Genomic DNA, 21,920 nt, shown 5'->3' on the forward strand with positions numbered 1-21,920 from the left:
GGAAGGGCCCGGCTAACGCCCGAGGAGCGACAGCGCCGCCGCCGAGAGGGCCGATGCTTCTATTGTGGTGGTCTTGGCCACCTAGTGGGATCCTGCACCACGAAGAGCGGGTCACCGGTGAGTCCTCCGTCACCCCGACCCGCCAAGAACCACAGGCTCACGCAAATGCAGATAAACCACCACAATGTCACCACAAATCTGTCAGCCCTCATCGATTCCGGTTCCGACGAGAGCCTCATGGACTGGGAGCTCGTGAGGCAACTACGAGTCTCCACCGAGCCGCTTCTGTCAACCATCCAGGCTCGAGCGCTGAACGGCAAGGAACTTTTCAGAATCACTCACATCACTGAACCTCTGGAAGTGCACATCGGACAGCACCTCGAGACCCTTCGCTTCCATGTGTTCCATTCTGCTTCCCCCACTTTGGTTCTGGGTCACCCTTGGCTGCGTCTACATAATCCCAGAATCGACTGGAACTCTGGAGTCATTCTGGAGTGGGGAAAAGACTGCATGACTCACAGATTGGAACAACCCGCACCCCGGAACACCACAGCCCAGGTTCACCAGGTGTCCCTCGCCTCGTCCGCTCAAGAGGAATACCCGAACCTGCACACCGTTCCCTCCTGCTACCACCACCTGCGGGAGGTTTTCAGCAAAACCAAGGCCATGACTCTTCCTCCCCATCGACCGTATGACTGCCCGATTGACCTGATCCCCGGATCAACCATCCCCAAGGGGAGACTGTACTCGGTCTCAGGACCCGAACGCCAAGCCATGAACAATTATATTGACGACTCCTTGAAGGCCGGCCTCATCCGACCGTCTTCCTCACCTGCAGGCGCAGGTTTTTTCTTCGTGAGTAAAAAGGATGGATCCCTACGCCCATGCATTGATTACAGTCCCCTGAATGACATCACTGTTAAGAACCGGTACCCCTTGCCATTGATGTCCTCTGTGTTTGACCAGCTGCAACAAGCTAGAATCTTCACGAAGCTCGATCTCCGCAACGCCTATCACCTCATCCGGATCCGCGAGGGAGATGAATGGAAGACTGGTTTTAACACTCCCCGGGGACATTACGAGTACCTGGTCATGCCTTTCGGCCTCACGAACGCTCCCGCAGTCTTCCAGGCCATGATTAACGAAGTACTCAAAGATTTCATCGACCACTTTGTGTATGTCTACCTGGATGATATCCTAATCTACTCTCCTGACCAAGCAAGCCATCGAAGCCACGTGGACCGAGTCTTGCAACGCCTGCTGGATCACCAGCTTTACGTGAAGGCAGAAAAGAGCCTGTTCCACGTCAACTCCATCTCCTTCTTGGGATTCGTCGTGTCACCCGGAAAAGTGGAGATGGAAGCGGACAAGGTCAGCGCCGTGCGGGATTGGCCCACGCCGGACTCACGAAAGAAGGTACAACAATTCCTCGGATTCGCCAACTTCTACCGGCGATTTATCAGAAACTTCAGCACCATTGCTGCCCCCCTGCACGCCTTGACCTCCCCGCAAGTTCGATTTAGGTGGAACACGGAAGCTGAAGGGGCATTCAAGGACTTAAAAGCTCGCTTCACTAATGCCCCTATCCTCAGAGTCCCTGACCCCAAGCGCCAGTTCGTGGTAGAGGTGGACGCCTCGAGTATTGGTATTGGGGCAGTCCTGTCCCAGCGTTGTCAAGAGGACGGCAAGACACATCCCTGCGCTTTCCTCTCACGAAAATTATCAAAAGCGGAACGCAACTACTCGGTCGGCGATCGGGAGCTCCTAGCTGTGAAGGTGGCTCTCGAAGAATGGAGACACTGGCTGGAAGGCGCCGAACTCCCCTTCGTGATTTGGACCGACCACCGAAATCTGGAATACTTACGCCAGGCCAAAAGACTCAACCCTCGACAGGCCAGATGGTCTTTGTTTTTTAACCGCTTCGTTTTCTCTCTGACCTACAGACCCGGCAGTAAGAACATCAAGGCTGACGCTTTATCAAGAATTCACGAGTCCGAACCACTGGAAGCCGAGCCTGAGACCATTCTGCCCCGGGACTGCATAGTCGGGGCCATGAGGTGGCAAATTGAGGACGACGTCAAAGAGGCACTACGGAACGTCACTCCCCCCACGTCATGCCCACCACGCCGACTCTTTGTGCCTGAGGAACTGAGGGCCCAGGTAATACACTGGGCCCATACTTCACGATTATTTTGCCACCCTGGAGTTCGCAGGACCGTGTATGCTGTCGCCCGGAGATTCTGGTGGCCGGCAATGGAGACCACAATCAAGGACTACGTAGCTGCTTGTCCTACCTGTGCCCGCAACAAGACGTCAAACCAGTCCCGGATGGGTCTACTCCAGCCACTACCAATTCCATCCAGACCATGGGCGGAAATTTCAGTGGATTTTGTGACCGGACTACCACCATCCCATGGTAAAACCACAATCCTCACAGTCGTCGACAGATTCTCTAAGATGGTTCGTTTCATCCCATTAACCAAGCTCCCATCCGCCAAGACCACAGCCGACATCATGATCCACCACATATTCAGGTTTTATGGTTTCCCCTTACACATCGTTTCCGACCGTGGACCACAGTTCGTCTCCCGATTTTGGACTCAATTTTGCAAAGCCCTAGGTGCCAAAGCCAACCTGACTTCTGGGTACCATCCTGAGGCCAATGGGCAGGCAGAACGGCTGAACCAGCAGCTCGAAACCGGTCTCCGATGCCTCGTCTCCCAGAACCCGACAACCTGGAGCAAGTATCTAGTATGGGTCGAGCTCGCGCACAACTCTTTGCCCACATCTGCCACAGGTCTCACCCCGTTCAAGTGTGTCCATGGCTACGATCCCCCATTCTTCGCCGAACTGGAAGAGGAGGTAACGGTCCCCTCGGTCAAAGCCATGATCCGTCGGTGCCACAAGGTCTGGTCGGCGGCCCGGACGGCGCTTCAACGCCAGGGAGACCGGGTAAAGAGGGCCGCCGACCGGAAGAGGAGACCGGCTCCAGAATACCGTCCAGGCCAGTGAGTTTGGCTATCAGCCAAACACCTCAGGCTCAAGGTACCATGTCCAAAGTTGGCCCCGCGATTTGTGGGGCCTTTTCCAGTAACCAAGTCCATAGGACCTGCCGCCGTTCGACTCAGTCTGCCACGATCCCTCAGAGTTCATCCTACATTCCACGTCAGCCAAGTCAAGCCTGTTCATGAAAGCACACTGGTGCCCTCCGAACCCGACCCACCCCCCCCGGAGATGATTGAAGGCGGCCCCGTTTACAAGGTTAGAAAACTTTTGGATGTTCGTAATCGGGGCCGCGGAAGACAATACCTGGTGGACTGGGAGGGATACGGCCCGGAGGAAAGGCAATGGGTCCCCTCCCGGTTCATCGTGGATCCCTCGTTAATTGATGAATTTTATGAAGATCACCCTGACATTCCTGGGCCGTCAAGAGCCGGCCGTTGAGGGGGGGGTACTGTCACGCCGCCACCAGGCGTGGCGGCTCATGCTTTTATTTTTGTGTCTCTGTTTCCCGTTTTACTCTGAAATCCTAACTCTCCTCTCACCCCAGGTCACTTGCCCTTCCTGCCGCTCACTCATTACCGGTCCCCGCCCATGATTATCACCACCTGCCACCAATCAACCCACACAATAAAAGCCACCTGCATTCTCCCCTCCGTTGCCGAAGTGTCACCGTCAGTGCATGGAAGCGTCCACAGTCCTTATGCCCTCGTTCATGTTGCCTAGCGTTGTTGCCTTGTTTTTGTGCCTTTTCCTCCCTTTTGGAGCGCCTTTAGTTACCCCTTTTGCCTTGTGCCCTTTTTCCTCCCTAGCGGAGCGCTTTCTGTTGTCCCCAGTACCTTTTGCCTGTTTTTTCCTCCCTAGTGGAGCGCTTTTTGTTCTCCACTTTTTCCCCTCCCTGTTCTCCTCTCAGTTTGAGAGGAGACCACTGTTGGCCGGAAATAAACCTGCTGCCTTGGTGGCCTACCTTACGCCTGCGTCTGAGTCCTACTTGACCCCGCCTTGTCACTGTTTAGTTATCTCCAGCAGCACAATGCTTAGTAGTTTTCATATCTGCCTCACAATTTTGATTTTTTTTTTCTGGCATATCATCTCCATGCTTGCGTGGGTTATTTCTGGTCCTCCAGCTTCCTCCCACATTTGCAAACATTCATGTTAGGTTCATCACAGACTGTAAATTGCCCATAGTTGTGAATGTGAGTGTGACTGCTTGTTTGCCTGCGCCTTCCGATTGGCTGGCGACCAGCCCAGGGTTATGCTGCCTCTCACCCAAAGTCAGCTGGAATCGTTTCCAGCTTCCCGCGACCCAAATTGGACGATAGAAAATGGTTGGGTAGTTTTCCCCATAGCCAATCAAGAAAATCCTGTCTAATACACATCCATATTGTAATCATATTTATGCATGCAGGCACACTCGCAGCTGTAAAACAAAACAAAACACAGCATTATGTTCTCAACAAGCTATGACTAATAGTGTTTCTCCCTGCCTGTCACCTCCCGCTCCACTTACGTTTAGTCTCTCCCCCACTTGTCTCCTTGTACGCTCCACTGTGCTCCTTTTTGTGTGGTGGCTAATAAAGGAGCTGTAAATAATAGTAATAATACAAAATAATAGGTCTGCACTCCACTTCAGACAGCTTTGGAGGAGGAAACAACTGAGAGGAGGGAACGCGTTTGGAGGATTGTGGAGGTGGATAATCAAAACCTTAATGGATGGAGTTAGTAAAAGAGTGGCTACACTTTCTTTTGAGATGCCCACTTGTTGTTGGTCCTTATTGGGGCTCAGGTTCGAAAGTCATGTACTCAGTGCAGGGGTCCTCTACTAAAGTAAAAAGCTAGTCCAGTTTAGGAAAATGGCATCTGGAACACGATCTGGCACAAAATGAAATTGAAACTGAAATTCAACCACGTATCCATTTTCTATAGAGCTTGCCCTCATTAGAATTATGGATAAACTGTCCCAGTTGATTTTGGGTAAAAGTACAAATTAGATTTTATTACATTTTTACCTGTTTTTTTTTTTTAATTCAGTTATTTAATAAAAATAATAGTAATAATAATAATAATAATAATAATAATAACAATATATTTAATTTTTACTCCCTTTAGATTTCAAAGAACTCTTAAAGTGCTACAGATGAGGGTTAAAACAAATTACAGGAAATAAAACAGTTAAAACCATAAAGTTTAAAACAACAACAACTAGTAGGCCTTTTAAAAAAAAAAAAAAAAAAAGGTCTTGAGGCCTTTAGCTTTTAGAGCATTCCTCATCTTAATTTAGTTAGTACTAGTTTTAGTATTAGTTTTATATCACTGGTGTCGAGTCAAAATCTCTGTCATAGGTCACAATTTGGTGAATCTAAAATGTTTCCAAAAATCTATTCTGTTGGTCAATCTACAATTGGGGGTGTTATGTTTTATTTTAATTTGGGATTTTATTTATTTATTTATTTAATTTATTACAAATTATTGTCCAATCTAAAATTTCTTGCTCTCTTTGATGATGTTGAAGAGACATGCCGTTTATGGGGTCTCCTGAGAAGTGACAATTTTGTTGGTATAAGATTTCAAACCCGTCGCCAGCGATATTATCTGTTTATCCTTTATTGGGCTCTTTCTTCAGCGCTTGGCTGACTCACGCACACCCACATTCACGCACTCCACTCACAAAGATGCTCTGAATAAACTATTTAATTGGCATGTCACTTGGGAAGAAATACTTTTACAAAGAATTAGATTGGTCTGTACTTGGGAAAATAACATGACCATGAAAAAAAATATGTGCTGGTAAATATCCAAACATTCGTCAAAAGTCGGGCGGTATAGAAAGACATCTTGAGAGGATTTCTGCATTAACAACTAAGCTGCTGACCCCCTCTTGTTTCTCCTGTAGTCTGATTTGCGATACATTTCATAGTCCTAATATCTGCTATCCTTCCCCCCCCCCCCTTCCTGCAGGGACGGCATTTACACTCCTCCACAATGCTTGTCAGCCTCCCCCCGTCTCCCACCTGTCCTCGGGAAACGCACCTTCTTTCCTCCTCCTGCCCTCATCGTCCTCATGCTGCACCCCGAAAACAGACGTCGCGTCACCCGCGACTGCTCCTGCTCTTCCTTATCTTCCTAGTGCTCCTGCAACCCGCCTGTGGGGCTCGGGGCAGGGGCGGAGGTCCCGGTTCAGGACCAGGCGGCGCCCCAGGAGGACAGGGTGGCCCGAGGGGAGGCGGCACCCAGCGCGGCGTTGTCATCCCCCCGCAGTACTCTGCCGGGCCGCAGGCTCTTCCGCCAATCAACCCCAAACTCATCAGCTCCCTCAGCATCGCCGTCATCTTGGTCGGGAACTCTAGTGAAGTGGCCCTGGGGGCGGGACTTGAGAAAGAGGACTTCCTGCACATCCCCTACCCCCCAAAGGTGGAAGTGGTCACCATGAACGAGACGGATCCGAAGAGCATCATCAATCGGATCTGTACGCAAATGTCGAGGAACTCTTTGCAAGGCGTGGTTTTTGGCGACGATACGGACCAGGAGGCCATCGCTCAGATCCTGGACTTCATCTCGGCGCAGACTCACATTCCCATTCTGGGCATCCGCGGAGGCTCCTCCATGGTCATGGCAGCCAAGGTAGGAAGGATCCTGAGTTGGCTTTCTTTCAACGTCTCGTTAGTAGTAAAATCTGTTTCAGAATGGCTAGTTGTGATATATGATATAGTATATTTTGACTGGTTTGCTGAAAATCAGTTTTATTGTATTTTAATTGACCTCCGCGAGAGCTGAGTATTGCCAACAATCTCACGATACGATACGTATCACGATACAGAGGTCACGATTTGATACGTATCATGATACATTTGTATCCCAATACATTATCTTCAAGGCCATACATATACCAATATTTTACATTAATTTACTTGCATTGTTATGAGAACAGTCATATGTATACCTAAATTATTCTGGATGGCAAAACTGTTTTTGTTAGCAGCTCTTCTGGTTTACCATCAAGGAGCATCATTCACAGACACACCGGGAAACTTTATAAATAGGCATTGGCCAATATGAGTACAAATATCAAAGTATTAAAATTACAGCTCAAAAATGTGCTTATTTGAAATAATAGCATTTTTTCATGTTACACATTCTATTTTGATTCTAAACACAGTGTTCCCTCACTTTTTGCGGCCTCATATTGCAGATTTTTTAGTGCAATTTTGCATTCATTTTTTTTTTTTACAGTAATGTAGAAATCTTAATAAAATTTATGAAGGTTTGAAAATTGAGAATGTTTTAACGAGAAAAAATGTGAGAAAATGTAAATGCCTCGATGAGAAAAGACTACAAACTGTGTGGCGAGGGGTTTTAGAGCATTAAAACATTTATGATAATTGTAAAACATAAAGCTAGCTACTTCGCGGATTTCTTTTTTTGCGGGTATTTTTCGAATTTTCTAATCCCAGCCGGGAAACGAGGGCATACTGTATAGAAAAATTGATACATTCAGAAACATGTAAGTTAACATGTTAGGTTTATAAATAAATAAATGTTAATATTCTTCCTCCATTTTAATTTTTCTTCGCAAGACACAGTATCCAATCACTGGTGGGCTATTTTTAAAACCGACTTCACACGCACACTTTTTCTTGTTTTGTTTTAAATAAGTACAGCTACAATACAAACTAAACACCCAAGGCACTTTATGTCCCTTTTGTCTGCTCCCCCATTCCGCTCCTCTGCTGCGCTCATGTGACACGCGGACTAATTGACGGCAATTAACACACCTGCTGCCGACTGCAATAGCAAAACTTCTGCTGTTCCTGGGCAAGCAACCTTGCTTTAACTCCCTATTTGAAAATTAATGAGCAATATCAATTCTGACGCCAGCGTATCGATACGTGTATCGGAATGAGGCCCCCGACGATGTATTGCCGTATCGATCTTTTTGGAGCACACCCCTAACCTCCGCCATGTGTTTAATTGAATGAAAATGTTCGTAGAGTGTGTGAGAATAATAATAGTGCTCAGCGTGAACCATTTAAATGGCGCTTACTTCCTGTACAGTAAATGAGCCAATTGTTGCTGAAATCAACTCGCTAATAAGACCAAATCATTTCTTCGGAAGACTCTAGTTTCATGTTAATGTCAACTAATACGATTAAGCTTTCAAATCAGCCTGTTTGACAAAATTATTCTCTCATTATTATGGAACGCAGTTGTGTGTGTTTTAGACAGAGGAGACAACAGTTTAGACACTTTTTTTTTTTTTTTTTTTTTTTTTTTTTTTTACCCCTAGTGATTAGGGATGTCACAATAAGGGCAATATCGTGATATCGCGATATTAAAACTGCCACAATATCGTCATCGTCGTCATGTTCACAATATTTAAAAGGAATACATCTGTTAAAAAAAAAAAAAAAAAAAGTCAGGTTGATTTCAATTTGTGCAGTTCTAGCACCCTCTAGTGGCTAGTTTATTAGTGCAATTTAATTTTAATTAGGGATTTTTTGCCCTTCTATGTTTAAAATCTATGCTAATTGTCAGATGAAGGGGAACCTAATTTGCTTGTGAAGCGATCAATGTGTGCTTGCATTAGCAAGTAATTGCCTCAATACTGTTATTAGAGATTGTAGGTGGTTTATATGCATTGCTGTTATGTACAAAAGTACAATATTGTGCTTTTTTTAGTATGAGTTCTCTTTTTTACAATATTGTGATCTTTTTTAAATATCGTCAACGCCCCCACAATATCGTGCCGTAAACCTTCATATCGTGATTATATCGTATCATGATATTTGGATATTGTTACATCCCTACTAGTGATTATCAATGACTTTATCTTGCTTTGTCAAACATTTTTAAGTCTTGTACGCTTTCTTACACACACACACACACACACACACACACACGACCCCCCACACCCCCACACACCCACACACACGACCCCCCACACCCCCACACACCCACACACACACACACTGACAAAATACCAGATGAATGTGGTGAACATGGTTGGCATGGCAACCACTTTCCTTATACATTTCTTTCGACCTACTCTATAAAAGTAGTCACGGGAAAAGAGAAAGGAAACGTTATTTCTTGGTCTGACAAAAAGAAGTGCCTGGAGGGAGAAAAGGGAAAATAAGAAAAAGAAAAAGCAGCTTGATCTCTGGAGGGCAATGGAGGGATAAGACTTTGATCAGATGAACGAACACATCAAAATGTATCATGAAAGAGAGGTGGAAATATGATTGAAAGTAGGTGCCTCATAAACATAAACACACAATGAGATGAGATGTGTTTCGCAACATCTCCGCTACATCAGAAGTCCCCAACCATCGGCTCGTGGACCATTTGGTGCCGTGCGTCACCAAGAGATTGACTGGCTGTTTGTTTGTTTGTTTTTTAATTATACTTTGAAATAAGTTTTATTTTGAAAATCAGACAGTGCTCCTGTCATAATTTATAAATGACTGACACTTCGTAAGTCATGCCTTCTTTCACAACTCATTCTGATCACGTTCTACTTTCATGTCATATCACTCTAAAAAGAGAATTGTTGAACCAATTTAAGATTACACATTGAATTGTTGACCAACTTAAAAATTGGTAACACGCGATTGAATTAAGTTAATCCAAAGTGAATATTTTAAGTTAAATTCTGAACTCATTAAACTTCATATTTTTTACTTTGGATTCATTTTGGATTAATTTAATTCAAGTAAATATATTAAGTTTAATGAACTCATAATTAATTAAACTTAATATATTAACTTTGGATTAACATAATTCAATTATGTGTTACCAACTGAAATGTTTTTTTTCAATTCAATTTGTAATCTTAAAGGCAGTCTTCCGTTTTCACTCAGGAAAATGCACTATATAAATACAGGATGTATACACATGAACTTCTCAATCTACACCTCTGGGCTTCTGTTAATGTGTGGTGGTGATTTTCTTGACCGCTCATTCCTCACAAGGGTCGCGGGGGGTGCTGGAGTCTCTCAGCTGGCTCTGGGCAGTAAGCGGGGGACACCCTGGACCGGTTGCCAGCCAATCACAGGGCACACAGAGACAAACAACCATCCACACTCACAAGCACACCTAGGGACAATTCGGAGCGCCCAATTAACCTGCCATGCATGTCTTTGGAACGTGGGAGGAGACTCACACAGGCACGGGGAGAACATGCAAACTCCACCCAGGAAGGCCGGAGCCTGGACTCGAACCGGAGTCCTCAGAACTGGGAGGCGGACGTGCTAACCACTCTTTCACCGTTGCGCCCTTTTAATAATGCATGTACTTTTCTTTCCTCATCAAGCCACCAATATTCTCCCTAACTCATTATTTGCCTGTACATCCTCCTCGAGTATTTTTCTACCCAGTGTACAGTACATCAATATTTCAGCAATTTGATTTCCATTTAAAAACACTGACTTTTGCAGTGTTGATAGTCTCTTCTCACACAGCAGTTCACATTCTCTGTATAGATGGCAAGGCCACGTAAACAATTCAGCAGCCAGCTTTATTTTCCACTCCAGCAGCCTATTTATAATGAGCAAGTGCGTCATTGACAGATGCAGGTAGGCCCAATCTGCACCAAACAATTTCACACATTTCCATTTAGCCATTAATTCACACGCTACCTTGCGTCGCTATTGGCACGACGGAGCGACAGCGTCGGGCCGGGCCCGCGCTCGACTCCAGCTCTGGAGACTAATGAGGTCTTCCAGATCTATTGTGAGGACGTAAAGCCGCGTTCCCGGCCTCTGTTTTGTGCGCGTGTGTGTTCGTTGCTGCTGTTGAATGATAATAGCCTTTTGCCTGCGTTTGGGGAGATTATAGCCGTGGTTTTCGGTACACATAAGATAGTCAAAAGATGCATAGCATCTGGAAAAATGTTCTCCTAAATAAACCCCTTTTTCCTTCGTTCGCCACATTTCATTTTGTTTGCATTGTTTCGCTTCGCGCCCGCCGTTACTTTTAATTATGCAGGACGGCTTACAGTTGCCGCATGTTAAATACTAATCTCTCACGGGGCGAAAAAGTGTCTGTCAGGTGGTCGATAGGGAACGTGGGGTGAATCGGCGCCGTGGTGACATTTGTCCAACTGAATGAAAGGGCAGGAAAAATCCGCTTTTGCCACACACACATAATCCTAATTGTCAGGGAAAGGTAATTCAATGTTTTTTATCGGGAAACAAAAATAGGGAGGCTCCAACCACTTCATTCATCTGCAGTAAAATCTCACTTGTTTTTTTCCATTCCAAATTAGTTTTTTAAACATTATGCCACAACAAAATTATGTTAATAAGTTGTTAGCTTTTTTAAAAAAAATATTATTTTACTGGAGTTGTGAGAATCTGTCTAGAATGTAATGTAGCATTGAGCAATCAATTCCACACAATCGAGATAATTCAAAACGGTCAATTAATTATTATGCCCATCCCTAATTCGGTATAAAACTTCACAACTGAAATAACATTTTAACTATCTGACAGATGTAGCAATGTGTAACATTTTTGACCAGGTAACTTGCTGCTAGGCAAAATGTGTAACATAATGAAAAAGATGCCACAGACCAGCCGTGCCCACGAGGATGTTTGAATGACAAACGAGGTGTCTGACAGCACTGTGCCCCTGGACACACGCCAGACAAGAACAGCAAGTCACAGACACACCAAGGAAATTAATCTTTACAGTGCTGTTTTTAGAGTAATGATTTCTTTTAATAATCTCCATGAGAATCACTGACTTTAATGACATAAAATAACAGCTCATTTTTTTCCCATTCTGCAAATTGCTTTATTTTTCCTGATAACAAATAAGCTTTGACACTTTTTTTCTAGCATTCAGTTTTTTTTAATTTATTTATATTATTCCTGTGGACAAGATGGTCCACAGAAATAACACTTTTTTTCCTTTACATATATGGATACATGGGGGGAAAAAAACTCAAAACCTGCATGAGCCGGATGACACCAGCAAAGTTCTGTCTGGTCCATTAACAGGAGTAATACTCGTGTGCATCTTGCACTAAAAGAAGATCTGTCGTCTTGCGTAGCATTCAGACAAGAAAATGAATCATCATTGTCAGCGGAGGGCATCTGTAATGCAGGAGATGTTTGTCATCCATTTCACACGTCACCTCGATGGGTCTGTCTCCTCTGTTTGTGCGCTGTCATCATGACAACGATGCTTCATAAATCAAAACAAGAGTATTGATGCTGTTGCTTGTGAGGAGTAATGTCGCACTTCTGCATCTGTTCTAATTGGAATGAACAATTCCGCCATAGTTGATCAAAGCATTCTATTAATCTCTTTAATTGGTCATTTTGTATTGTCTGTCAACTCACTTGCTGTCACTCTAAAACAACTGTAAGCAAATTAGTCACTGTTTTTTCTTAATAAACGTTTTTAAAGGCCACTGTTCTGCCAAAAGAAAGAAAGAAAAAAAAAAAAGCCAACGCATACTCACAGTAATTTTGACATCTTTCATCAACAAAAGCCCGAGGTGGTTTTCTGTCAGTACTCTGAGGAGGAAAATATGTCAAGTGTGCATCAACATCACAGCATTTTTTTTCCCCCCTGTCATGTTTCTTGTTAAAGGATCCATTATAACCACGCTCTCTCACATCTTACATTCACACTGTGCTTAAACTTAAGTGATATGTTACATTTCAAATGAAACGCAGTGGGACCTTTAAGGTGTGATGCTGATTTAGAAACCAAATTTTCCCCTAAAGAAATTCAGTAGTACCTCGACTTACAAGTGTACCAACTTAAGAGATTTTTTGAGGTATTAGTTGTGTGTTGCAAGTGAAAAAAAAAAAAAAAGTGTTATGAGCGTAAAATGGTGGCAGCAAACGTCACAGCAGCAGATAGTGAGCAATTTTTTTTTCCAAAAAGAGGCCATGCGCTAGTTGTTTATTATCATTTACGGTTGAAGTTTAAATTTAAAACAAAGCAGGTTGGATGCTGTGTATTTAACTAAACCGCATAACTTGTCCAAAAAAGTTAAAAAGTCCACTTGCTTAATGCTTACACTTCTTGTTCTTCTTGTTCTTGTTCTTGTTCTTGTTCTTGTTCTTGTTCTTCTTCTTCTTCTTCTTCTTCTTCTTCTTCTTCTTCTTCTTCTTCTTCTTCTTCTTCTTCTTCTTCTTCTTCTTCTTCTTCTTCTTCTTCTTCTTCTTCTTCTTCTTCTTCTTCTTCTTCTTCTTCTTCTTCTTCTTCTTCTTCTTCTTCTTCTTCTTCTTCTTCTTCTTCTTCTTCTTCTTCTTCTTCTTCTATGCATGTCTATATTATATAGCCCCCTGGTGGCCAACGTGAGTGAAGACTCACATGTGGTTTGTACCAATCAGAGAAAGTGAGGGTTCTAGTTGAACCAAATAGAGACTTTCAGAGTCACGCATAATTTCTGCTCCTCTTTTCGACTGGCTGGTTAACCGGTGAAAACTTTTTGTTTGTTTGTTTTTGCCGTCCCATTCTCAATCCAGGGCCCTGTATACTCGTCTATAGAGCATGTATAGATCATTAAAGTTGATAAATTGATGGAGAAAGAGACATACACATACTGTTTACAGGATATATATATATATATATATGTTTTACATTATTACTATCATAATCTCTCCCACTCTAATATATTTCATTAGCTCTGTTTCTCATTCTCTTTTTCGCTGTCTCTCCCCCTAGCTTTTATTTTTTCTCTGCCATACCCTTTCATCTCTCTCTCTCTCTCTCTCTCTCTCTCTCCTCTCCCCATTTCTGAAACAGTTCAAGGCTGCATTGATACTCACCACCAGGATTCATCAGCACCATCAGGATTCATAATCTTTACCCTTCAACACATTTCTACTTCCAGCCCCTTAAGTACACAATAAAATGAGGGCCCCTCCCTTGCCTTTCTTATTCCATTATGAGTCCACTTCATCAGCGGGCGTGCTGCGTGTGGTCTGCTTGACTAATTTGGGAGATCACAGGCGACGTGGCGGCGTTGCGCTCGGTTACAGCACGTACAACTGTTTTTTCTCCCCCTCCTGCCGTCGTCTGGCCTTTTAACGTTGCACCATATGAATCTTAATTATCCCGTTAATCTTATTAACTTGGCTGCATGTGGGAATGATGTCGAGCTTTTTGGACAACATGACAGTGGTCAGCTTGATCACTTATGATTCTCAATTAGTTTTGGAGACAAAACCAGCGCATATCGATTCGTGACCCTCGTCGCACACGATAAATATCATTTATAGCCTGAGTAAGGCCATTTAGTGGCCCGTTGACTTATGAGGCTTGTCAGTCAAGCTCGTGACTCCTTCCCGTCGTCTGAGCTAAATCTCCTCTAAATAACTCGGCAAAAGGGACAATCTGGCTTCCAAGAAAGGAAGCGGCCACAGCGACCTTCCTTGTCTTTTAGAAGATTTCATTTCAGAACATTATAAACTACATTTTGATATTGAGCCTGTTGCAGCTTCTTCCATCAGGCCTTTCCCTTGATGAATAACGACCCAGCGTTCTTGTTTTAATTACCTTTTTCACAACAGTCATTTTGTCATAATGTGATTGTAGATGGAGCTGAACGTTTCAAAATATGCACATCCGATTGGTTTGATTGAGAGCCCATCACGTTCAAGGCCATACATGCGCCTTCTGCTGCCTCACTTGTCTCCCAAAATGTAATCGGTTTGTGCTTGTGAAACCAATGTAACGGAAATGAGTCGATTAATTTTGACAGTTCTAATTATGTCAAATATTATTTCTAGTATATAGCTGTGGACCACTAAAAAAAATGGACGGTGGCCCACAAATGGGCCGTAGTTTGGACACCCCTGCACTTGACTATCAAATTAAGGACCTCTTGTACACTAAACATGTGCCACCTTGTGACCAAAAACTGTTTAAAAAGCCGCATTTGAAGTAACCTTGGGTAAAGAGTTGCTGCTTGCCAAGGTGTTATCATCTGATTCTGACCACAGGTACTTTTGCAGCATGCTCTGGTAAATTCCCATTACAGTATGCTATGATGGAAGTACATAGAAACTCCGAGGCAATAAAATGAGAATAATGTTTCTCATGTCGGAGCTGTGAGGTATCCAATTATTTTGGCAGTTTAGTTTCATTTATAATTGTCACCACCCTCAAGGTCCCATCTCCACAAGGTTCCGCATGTCTGCAAGTTCAATGTCATTAGGGGTTGGAAGTTAACTGTGAAACAAGTGAATACTGGTCACGAACGTCATCTCGTGGTGCTCTTTTGTGTTTTGGGAATACGGAGGATGAAAAGAAAGCATCAGATAAAAGATATAAAAGATAAGAGATGCTAGCGGGTGTAAAAAAAAAAAAAAAAGTCTCATAATGTGGTGGTTTTCATGCTTTTGCATCAGGCTGAGAGAGCCGTTAAATGGAGAGAAAGCCGGCTTTGGGCATTTAATCCCGAAAGGTTAAGTTGGCTCTAAATGCAATGAAGAGAAGGGTGGCGATGGCGGCTGTGGCCAGTTACTGACATTCATCGCTAAGGCTTCAACTTGTTCGATTTGTGTGAGGAAGGAGAAAGTGCAAACAAAGATGAAAAGGCGGAGCCAAGCATTTGGGATGTCAAACTCATATTATCTCAGGGGCCGCATGGAGGAAAATATATTACCAAGTGGGCCGGATCGGTAAAATAATGGTATATAACTTTAGCCATCAATTATACGCAGATTTTCGCTATTTATGGGCTAGTCCTAAATTACGGAGCTCAACTGTAATCATTCCAAAAAATAACATGAATGCAAATGTAACGCGGCAACACTTTGCCTGTATGTGTATGCCTTATGATTCACAAATCTGTTGATTCACAAATCTTTGGGGGAAACAGCTTGTTGCAACAGGGCCCTGGTTGATCTCTTATATTCTGCAGCCTCCTGCTGGCCGTTTTTGTAATAACTACCATTGCTTCAACAGTTCTCTTCAGTTCAGAGGCTGTATCAAAGCCTTCTGTATGCTCTATCACAAAAACAAAAAAAAAACAAAAAAAGGTATAAATACGTCTTTGGGACACTCTTAATATTTAAACTAGAACGTATTTACACGTTTTTGGGAGCAAATGAGTTAATGATGTTATAAGGATGTTAATCCTTGTCATATCGCGTTACCAGTAATTAATTTGTGTCGTATTTAACATGTTTATGTCGGACTATGGTTTAAATAAATAAATAAATGAATAAACAAAAGGTAACTTTAAGTTGTATGTAAAATAATAACATCCAGGACAATTCCCCGTACAAGTTGCATTGCTCATCTGAGGACTGCTTGTGATATTATAAATTAATATGTTTTGATTGTGGCCATCTGATTAATTGGTCTGTATGTTTGACACCACTGAGACACATGAGAGAATTCTTTTAATGTGGAAAATTCCATCATGTCTGAGGAAAACTATGTTGATACATTTCATCCATTCATTTTTATTCAAGCATATATTTTAACATCCCAAAAGTGCAATGAGATTTTTTTTAGTTTGTATATTTTGTTGTTTTGAATAAAAAATAAATTTTGTTTGAATTCAAGTGCATTTGGCCTGACTGAACTTGGTAAATGGACCTTTGATGCATTGAAAAGGTTTATTTGTGCCTTTGTAGCCTTTGCATTTGAGTACCACTGACGTAAAGTATATACAGTCTGCTCAACTTGCTGTTGCACTTATTCATGTGTCTCGACAGTGTGTTTGTTTTAACGATGGAGCCCAGCAAGGGAAACGTGTTTGTGACAGCTGCTGAGCATGAGTGACACATGGAGGTGGCTGGCCATTATACAGTATATGCAGTGACACCCATTGAGTGGCACTTTTCACTCACTCGTTCCTTGTGTAAGCCCTGACCTCATTCCTGCTGCCCTCCCACAATCTGGGAACATCTAAACATTGGGTTGTCTGAATTATATTCAGATGGTCAGCATCTGTAGTGTATAGCAATTGACATTGTTATTTCATTTTATTTTTTTAATTGCTAGCCTAATATATCCTTAAAAGAGCACACGACTTACAACTCATTTTCTAGTATTTGATTAGGCATTGTGTATAAAGAAGAAAAATGCAAACATCTGCAGGTTAGGGAACGTCCACAACTTACCCCGGGTTTTCACTGGATGCGGTTGCGGTGCGGTTGCGGTGCGGTTGCGGTGCGGTGCGTCTTGACTGCGTGCTCCGGACGGGTCAATTTTTTTGTCAATCCACACCGGCTCCGCACAGCTGCGGTCCGGCAGCTCCGTCGCCGCCCACTTCCCAACGTGTCTCGCGGGACCGCGCACGCGCGATCATGTGGCATTTCACAACGGGAGGTGGACTTCTTTTGATTTAACCTTTTCTTCTTCTTCTGCTATGAGATTCCATGCAGCATCCTTTTTTTGGTTGTCCTTGTAAAGTATATTAATAACGAGAGTCGGGTCAGTGCGGGTCCACTCTTTATTTCTGTCTTCCCCGTCCAGCTGCCGCTCAGTACGGCAAGCGAGACGGGCACAACAAGCAATCGCGAACATCAAACTCACAATACATTACAGTCCTTATAAAAAGGATGTGCCGTGTCATATATTATTTTGTGGTTTTCCACCTCCAATATAAACCTCTCCTCGTCCATGTTCGCTGGTGTCTAAACCGTGAATGAGCACATGGCCCGGCGACGCCCACGTCACGTTTTGCTGAAAAACTTGCGAAATAGGAGCTGGCGAGTGTTTTATTCTGAAAGGTAACCGGAAATTTATTTTGAAACTGCCTCGGTCTTCCTGTCCCGCTCGATGTGTTTTGTGCTAGCTTGCCATTTGCCGGAGGCCTACCGCTGCGGCGTCCGGCAAAAATAGAAAATAGGTCTATCCTTGCGGAAGGCTTGCGGCACGCCGCAGGCCTTCCGCAGTCGACACGCAACGCACCCGCAAGCGGTGTAAACTGCACCATTCGAATGAATGGAATCTAATTGCTTGCGTCGCCGGACCGCACCGCAACCGCACCGCAACCGCAACCGGTGAAAACCCGGGGTTACATTCCTAGAGTGACCAATGTCAAAGGTGACTTGACTGGTAACTTGAGCCTTTGTAACACACATAACTTGAAGGCGATCCCGATGGGCCGGCTGAATCCGTCCTCCTTATCGGCCACAGTTTCATCGTCACTTTCGGCTGGACACAAATCTTTGGCGGGTCCCCCGTGGCTGTACTGCATTTGAAGAAGTGCTTCTTTGCTATTGAGCGTAATTCCACCGTTGATTTCCGCCGTGGAATGCAATAATTCCTCGTGAGTCTCTTTGTAGTCACTGGCAGCCATGTTATTCTTTGCGTGTTTACAGCACATGGTATGTCACAATGATCAGATCACGTGACTGTCCAAAAATGGCTGATACTTTACTTAATGCAAAAATATTCATAAAAAGTACTATAAAATCATTATCACTCAACAAAAATTAACATTTTTGCAGAAACACCAGTTTGTGGTAAAAGCAGTAGCTGTTATGTGCCGAAGGTTGGATCCCAAAGCGCAGACACAAGGTTTTAACTATTTATTCACATCGGGAGGACAAACTTGACGAGATGAGAAACAAAGAGAGTTGCACAGAGGGACAGAAAGCAATAATTCGGCAAACACAAACACTTCTCAGAACGCTACTACAGACAGTGAATTGATCTGATTGGTTGTCACTAAGTAAAGGATTAAAGATTGACATCACACAGGTCCTGACATCACATAACATCACATAGCGTTTTTCCAGTTGAAGCCAGATGATGGTTCCATCAGTACAAAACAGACATTTGACCTCACGGTCATGAACCCAAAATGAACAGGTCATGAACTCAAACTTAACCCTGGTGTGACTACAGACATGACAGTAGCAGAACAGAAAACACAAACATTTACTAGCAATGATGAAGACCTGGTACAGAACGGGGCAAACCAATATGCACCAAACATCAGTGTGAGCGAAAAGGTCACACAGCATCATTCAGCCAAAATGACACCTGAAGTGAGCATCCAGACAAACCGATGAAACCGAACAAAAACAAATGTCTCCTGAAGTGAGTGACGACACACAAATAGGCGAAACTGTACAAGACAGGTAAAGTATCCTTATACAACAGTGTACTATATAATTGAATACGTGGTGAGGAAATGTTGACTACTGTAATTGGTTAATGAGTGTAACCTACAGTACCTGAAGCATACAGCCTGACAGATGCAAGGTGATGGATGACGACTAGCATCAAAGTGCTAATTTAAAAGCAGTTCAAGATTTTCATCAGATGGCTATAAAGATCCTAAACCTTTCAACAACTGCTACGTCAACACTCAAGTTACTTCCCAAGCGGGGAAACACTGTAACAGCAAATTGTCATCCAACATTAGCAGATCAGCGCTGTGACTTTTCATTTAGCTTGTTTTACTTCTTACGATGCCGTCTGAGATGTGCTGTGACACTGCAGCTGTTCTCCCCTACAGAGTGTTGTCACACACAGTCACGTTTAGTCAACACTCACTGCTTTTCACCGCTATCTCCTTTTTTTTCCCTGCTCGCTTTCCTCAATTTTCCGTTCTGTTTCTGCGGATTCCACACTGTTCGCTCTCATTTTCTCCTCCTCTATCTTTACGCCACATCTTTGTCTTTGCGCTCGCTCTTCTCACTAATCTCCCTTTTTTTTCCCTCCCAGCCTCCTGCTCGGCATCAAAGTAAGCCCTGCTCCTCGACAGGCGCCAGCTCATACGGCTTATATACTTTGCTATTTCTATGGCAAACAAACTATAAGAAATGTTTCAGATTTTCACGGTAGGAAAATCAATCAGTGACACAGGACACAACACCTAAAATATGGTTAAATAGGGTATTACTGTAGATGGTAAATGTTCAAATGATACACCAAGAGTGACCCTAAAGCGAGATTCTCACTTGTTGTTTTTGAACCAGTTTTCAAAACCAGACCCCACACATGTCAAAGAAAAAAATTGCCTGCATGTATTTGCTGCTCTTATAGTGTGTTGTCTTCGAGGTGACTAACACAGCACACCTCCTTCCAAAAACCTGTCACAAAGTAGAAGAAATAGAATGAAAGAATCTAGGGCAGTCCTGCAGATTTTGGTAGTTTCTCTTCTCCAACACACCTGAATCTCATCAGCAAGCTCTGCATCAGCCTGATCACGATCCTATTCATTTGAACAGGTGCATTGGAGTAGGGAAACATCCAAAAACTGCAGGACTCCGGCCCTCGTGGACCGAGTTTGGACACCACTGATCTAGGCAAAGCAAACTTCAGATTCCTTCCTAGTTGGTCAGATACAGTTAAGGATTTGCAATCAAAAACATTGAATGAGTTTAACATTTACGATTAGTTAGTTTTTGAGGAGATAATAAGAAAAAGATTGACACATCCCACACCTTAGGATAATCAATCACTGGATAGTTTAAAAAAATATATATATTTGATTTTAATTTTTATAAGAGATGTCAGAGAATCAGGCCTTTACTGACTTTGATCAAAAGAGAGAAAAAAAATTTCATATTATTTACTACCATGAGCTAAACATAGCATGTTTGTTGCCATCATTGCGTAATTGAGCAAATTTAGTTCATGTGTATGTCGCTGCTAATAAATGTGGGTTGATGCTGCATGAGGTGTGCCTGATGTTCAGGAACATTTATTTCTGATGTCAAATGCGAATGAACTCTTTTAAGTCCTCATTACTCATCCCTCATCTGCCGCTGCATCTCTTTGACCCCACCGCCGCAATAAACACAGTGAAGACTTTATTTACGGTCCACTTCTGTCAACCATGGTTAGGTTGTGCTCGTTATATTCAGCGTTAAGAGTGATCACTGGAGTGTGCGTGTTGACGTCGGTGGTCCCAGGCTGCGGGATGTCATCCTTGATGAGCAAATACGCGGAGAAATTTGCACCCCCGCAGCCAAATTTGAGAAGTAAAATCAGAGGTTCGAGTGCAACTCGTGCGATTGGCCGCACAGTTGTCACTTGTTTTCCCAAGGGAGACCGACCAACAGTATAATTGAGTGAGCGCAGAAGCATCCCATAATTGGCCTATCATAGTGGTCCTCAGGTGTGTTATTGACTGTAATTGTGCTCATACGTGTCAGCCCGCCGACGTGCGCAAATGCCAGCGCCGCCTTGACTATATTTTTGTACATATACAGTGCAACAGAGTATATTTTCCCCACACACTAATGGCATCTTTAGCACGGCCGTTTCCATGGGAACCGAGTTGCCACGGAAACGCTGCACGTCTCTTTGAATTAGAAACGTCTCCTGCTATCTCCTCACGCCGCCCCGTCCGTCCCTCCCTCCCTCACTTTACGCCATCTTGACTCGCACCTCTTTGACAGGCCAGCTGCTGTCAGTCACAACCACTTGAGGAAGATGCGTGGCCATTTAAAAAAAAAAAAGAAAAAAAGTGAGGTAAATACGGGGAAAGTGTACAACTTGTGTTGCATTTGTACTTTCCATGTGCATAAAATGAGCTTGAGAGAGGCGGTGTTTTTTGTTATTGTTTTTTTTTCATGGAATGCAGCGAGTTGGAAGGAGACGCTGAACGACACTCAAGAGGTAACAATGACGAAAGGGATCCTACGAAGTGAAGAGCGGGAAGATTGAAAAAGGGATGAAGGGGCGGGGGTGCGACATATATGGCAAGGTGGGAAAAGGATGATTGATTTTTGCGCTCCCCTATTAGTAACCATGCTGCCACACTTATCTGATCTTATCCTATTCATTTATTTTTATGTTGCGAAGAGGAGATGAGAGTTAGAAAAAGTGCAGGAGCCACCATTGAATGGAGTTATTCGGGGTGAGCGTACAAATGAGAGCCGGGAGAAAATCACGTTCATCCCCCAGGTGCTGATGAATTCCTGGAAGCACACGAGGGATGCGCCGCGAGGGAAGAGGAGGTGAAAAGAAGACACGCAGGA

The 21,920-nt window shown here is 43.6% G+C and overlaps 1 protein-coding gene across 6 annotated transcripts in view; it reads left to right on the forward strand.

Moving 5' to 3' along the window:
• Window positions 1-21,920, forward strand: part of grin2bb (glutamate receptor, ionotropic, N-methyl D-aspartate 2B, genome duplicate b) — a 118,589-nt gene that overhangs the window by 25,427 nt on the left and 71,242 nt on the right. For all 6 annotated transcript variants that reach the window (XR_013283798.1, XM_077523115.1, XM_077523116.1 and 3 more), the window contains one exon: window positions 5,959-6,621. Coding sequence is in view for 5 of the 6 variants with exons in the window: in XM_077523115.1 (XP_077379241.1) it covers window positions 5,959-6,621 (663 nt within the window). In the remaining variant the exon portion in view is untranslated. The remainder of the gene's footprint in view (window positions 1-5,958; window positions 6,622-21,920) is intronic.

This window comes from Festucalex cinctus, chromosome 6 (assembly GCF_051991245.1).
Source record: "Festucalex cinctus isolate MCC-2025b chromosome 6, RoL_Fcin_1.0, whole genome shotgun sequence".
Taxonomy (NCBI): Eukaryota; Metazoa; Chordata; class Actinopteri; order Syngnathiformes; family Syngnathidae; genus Festucalex; species Festucalex cinctus.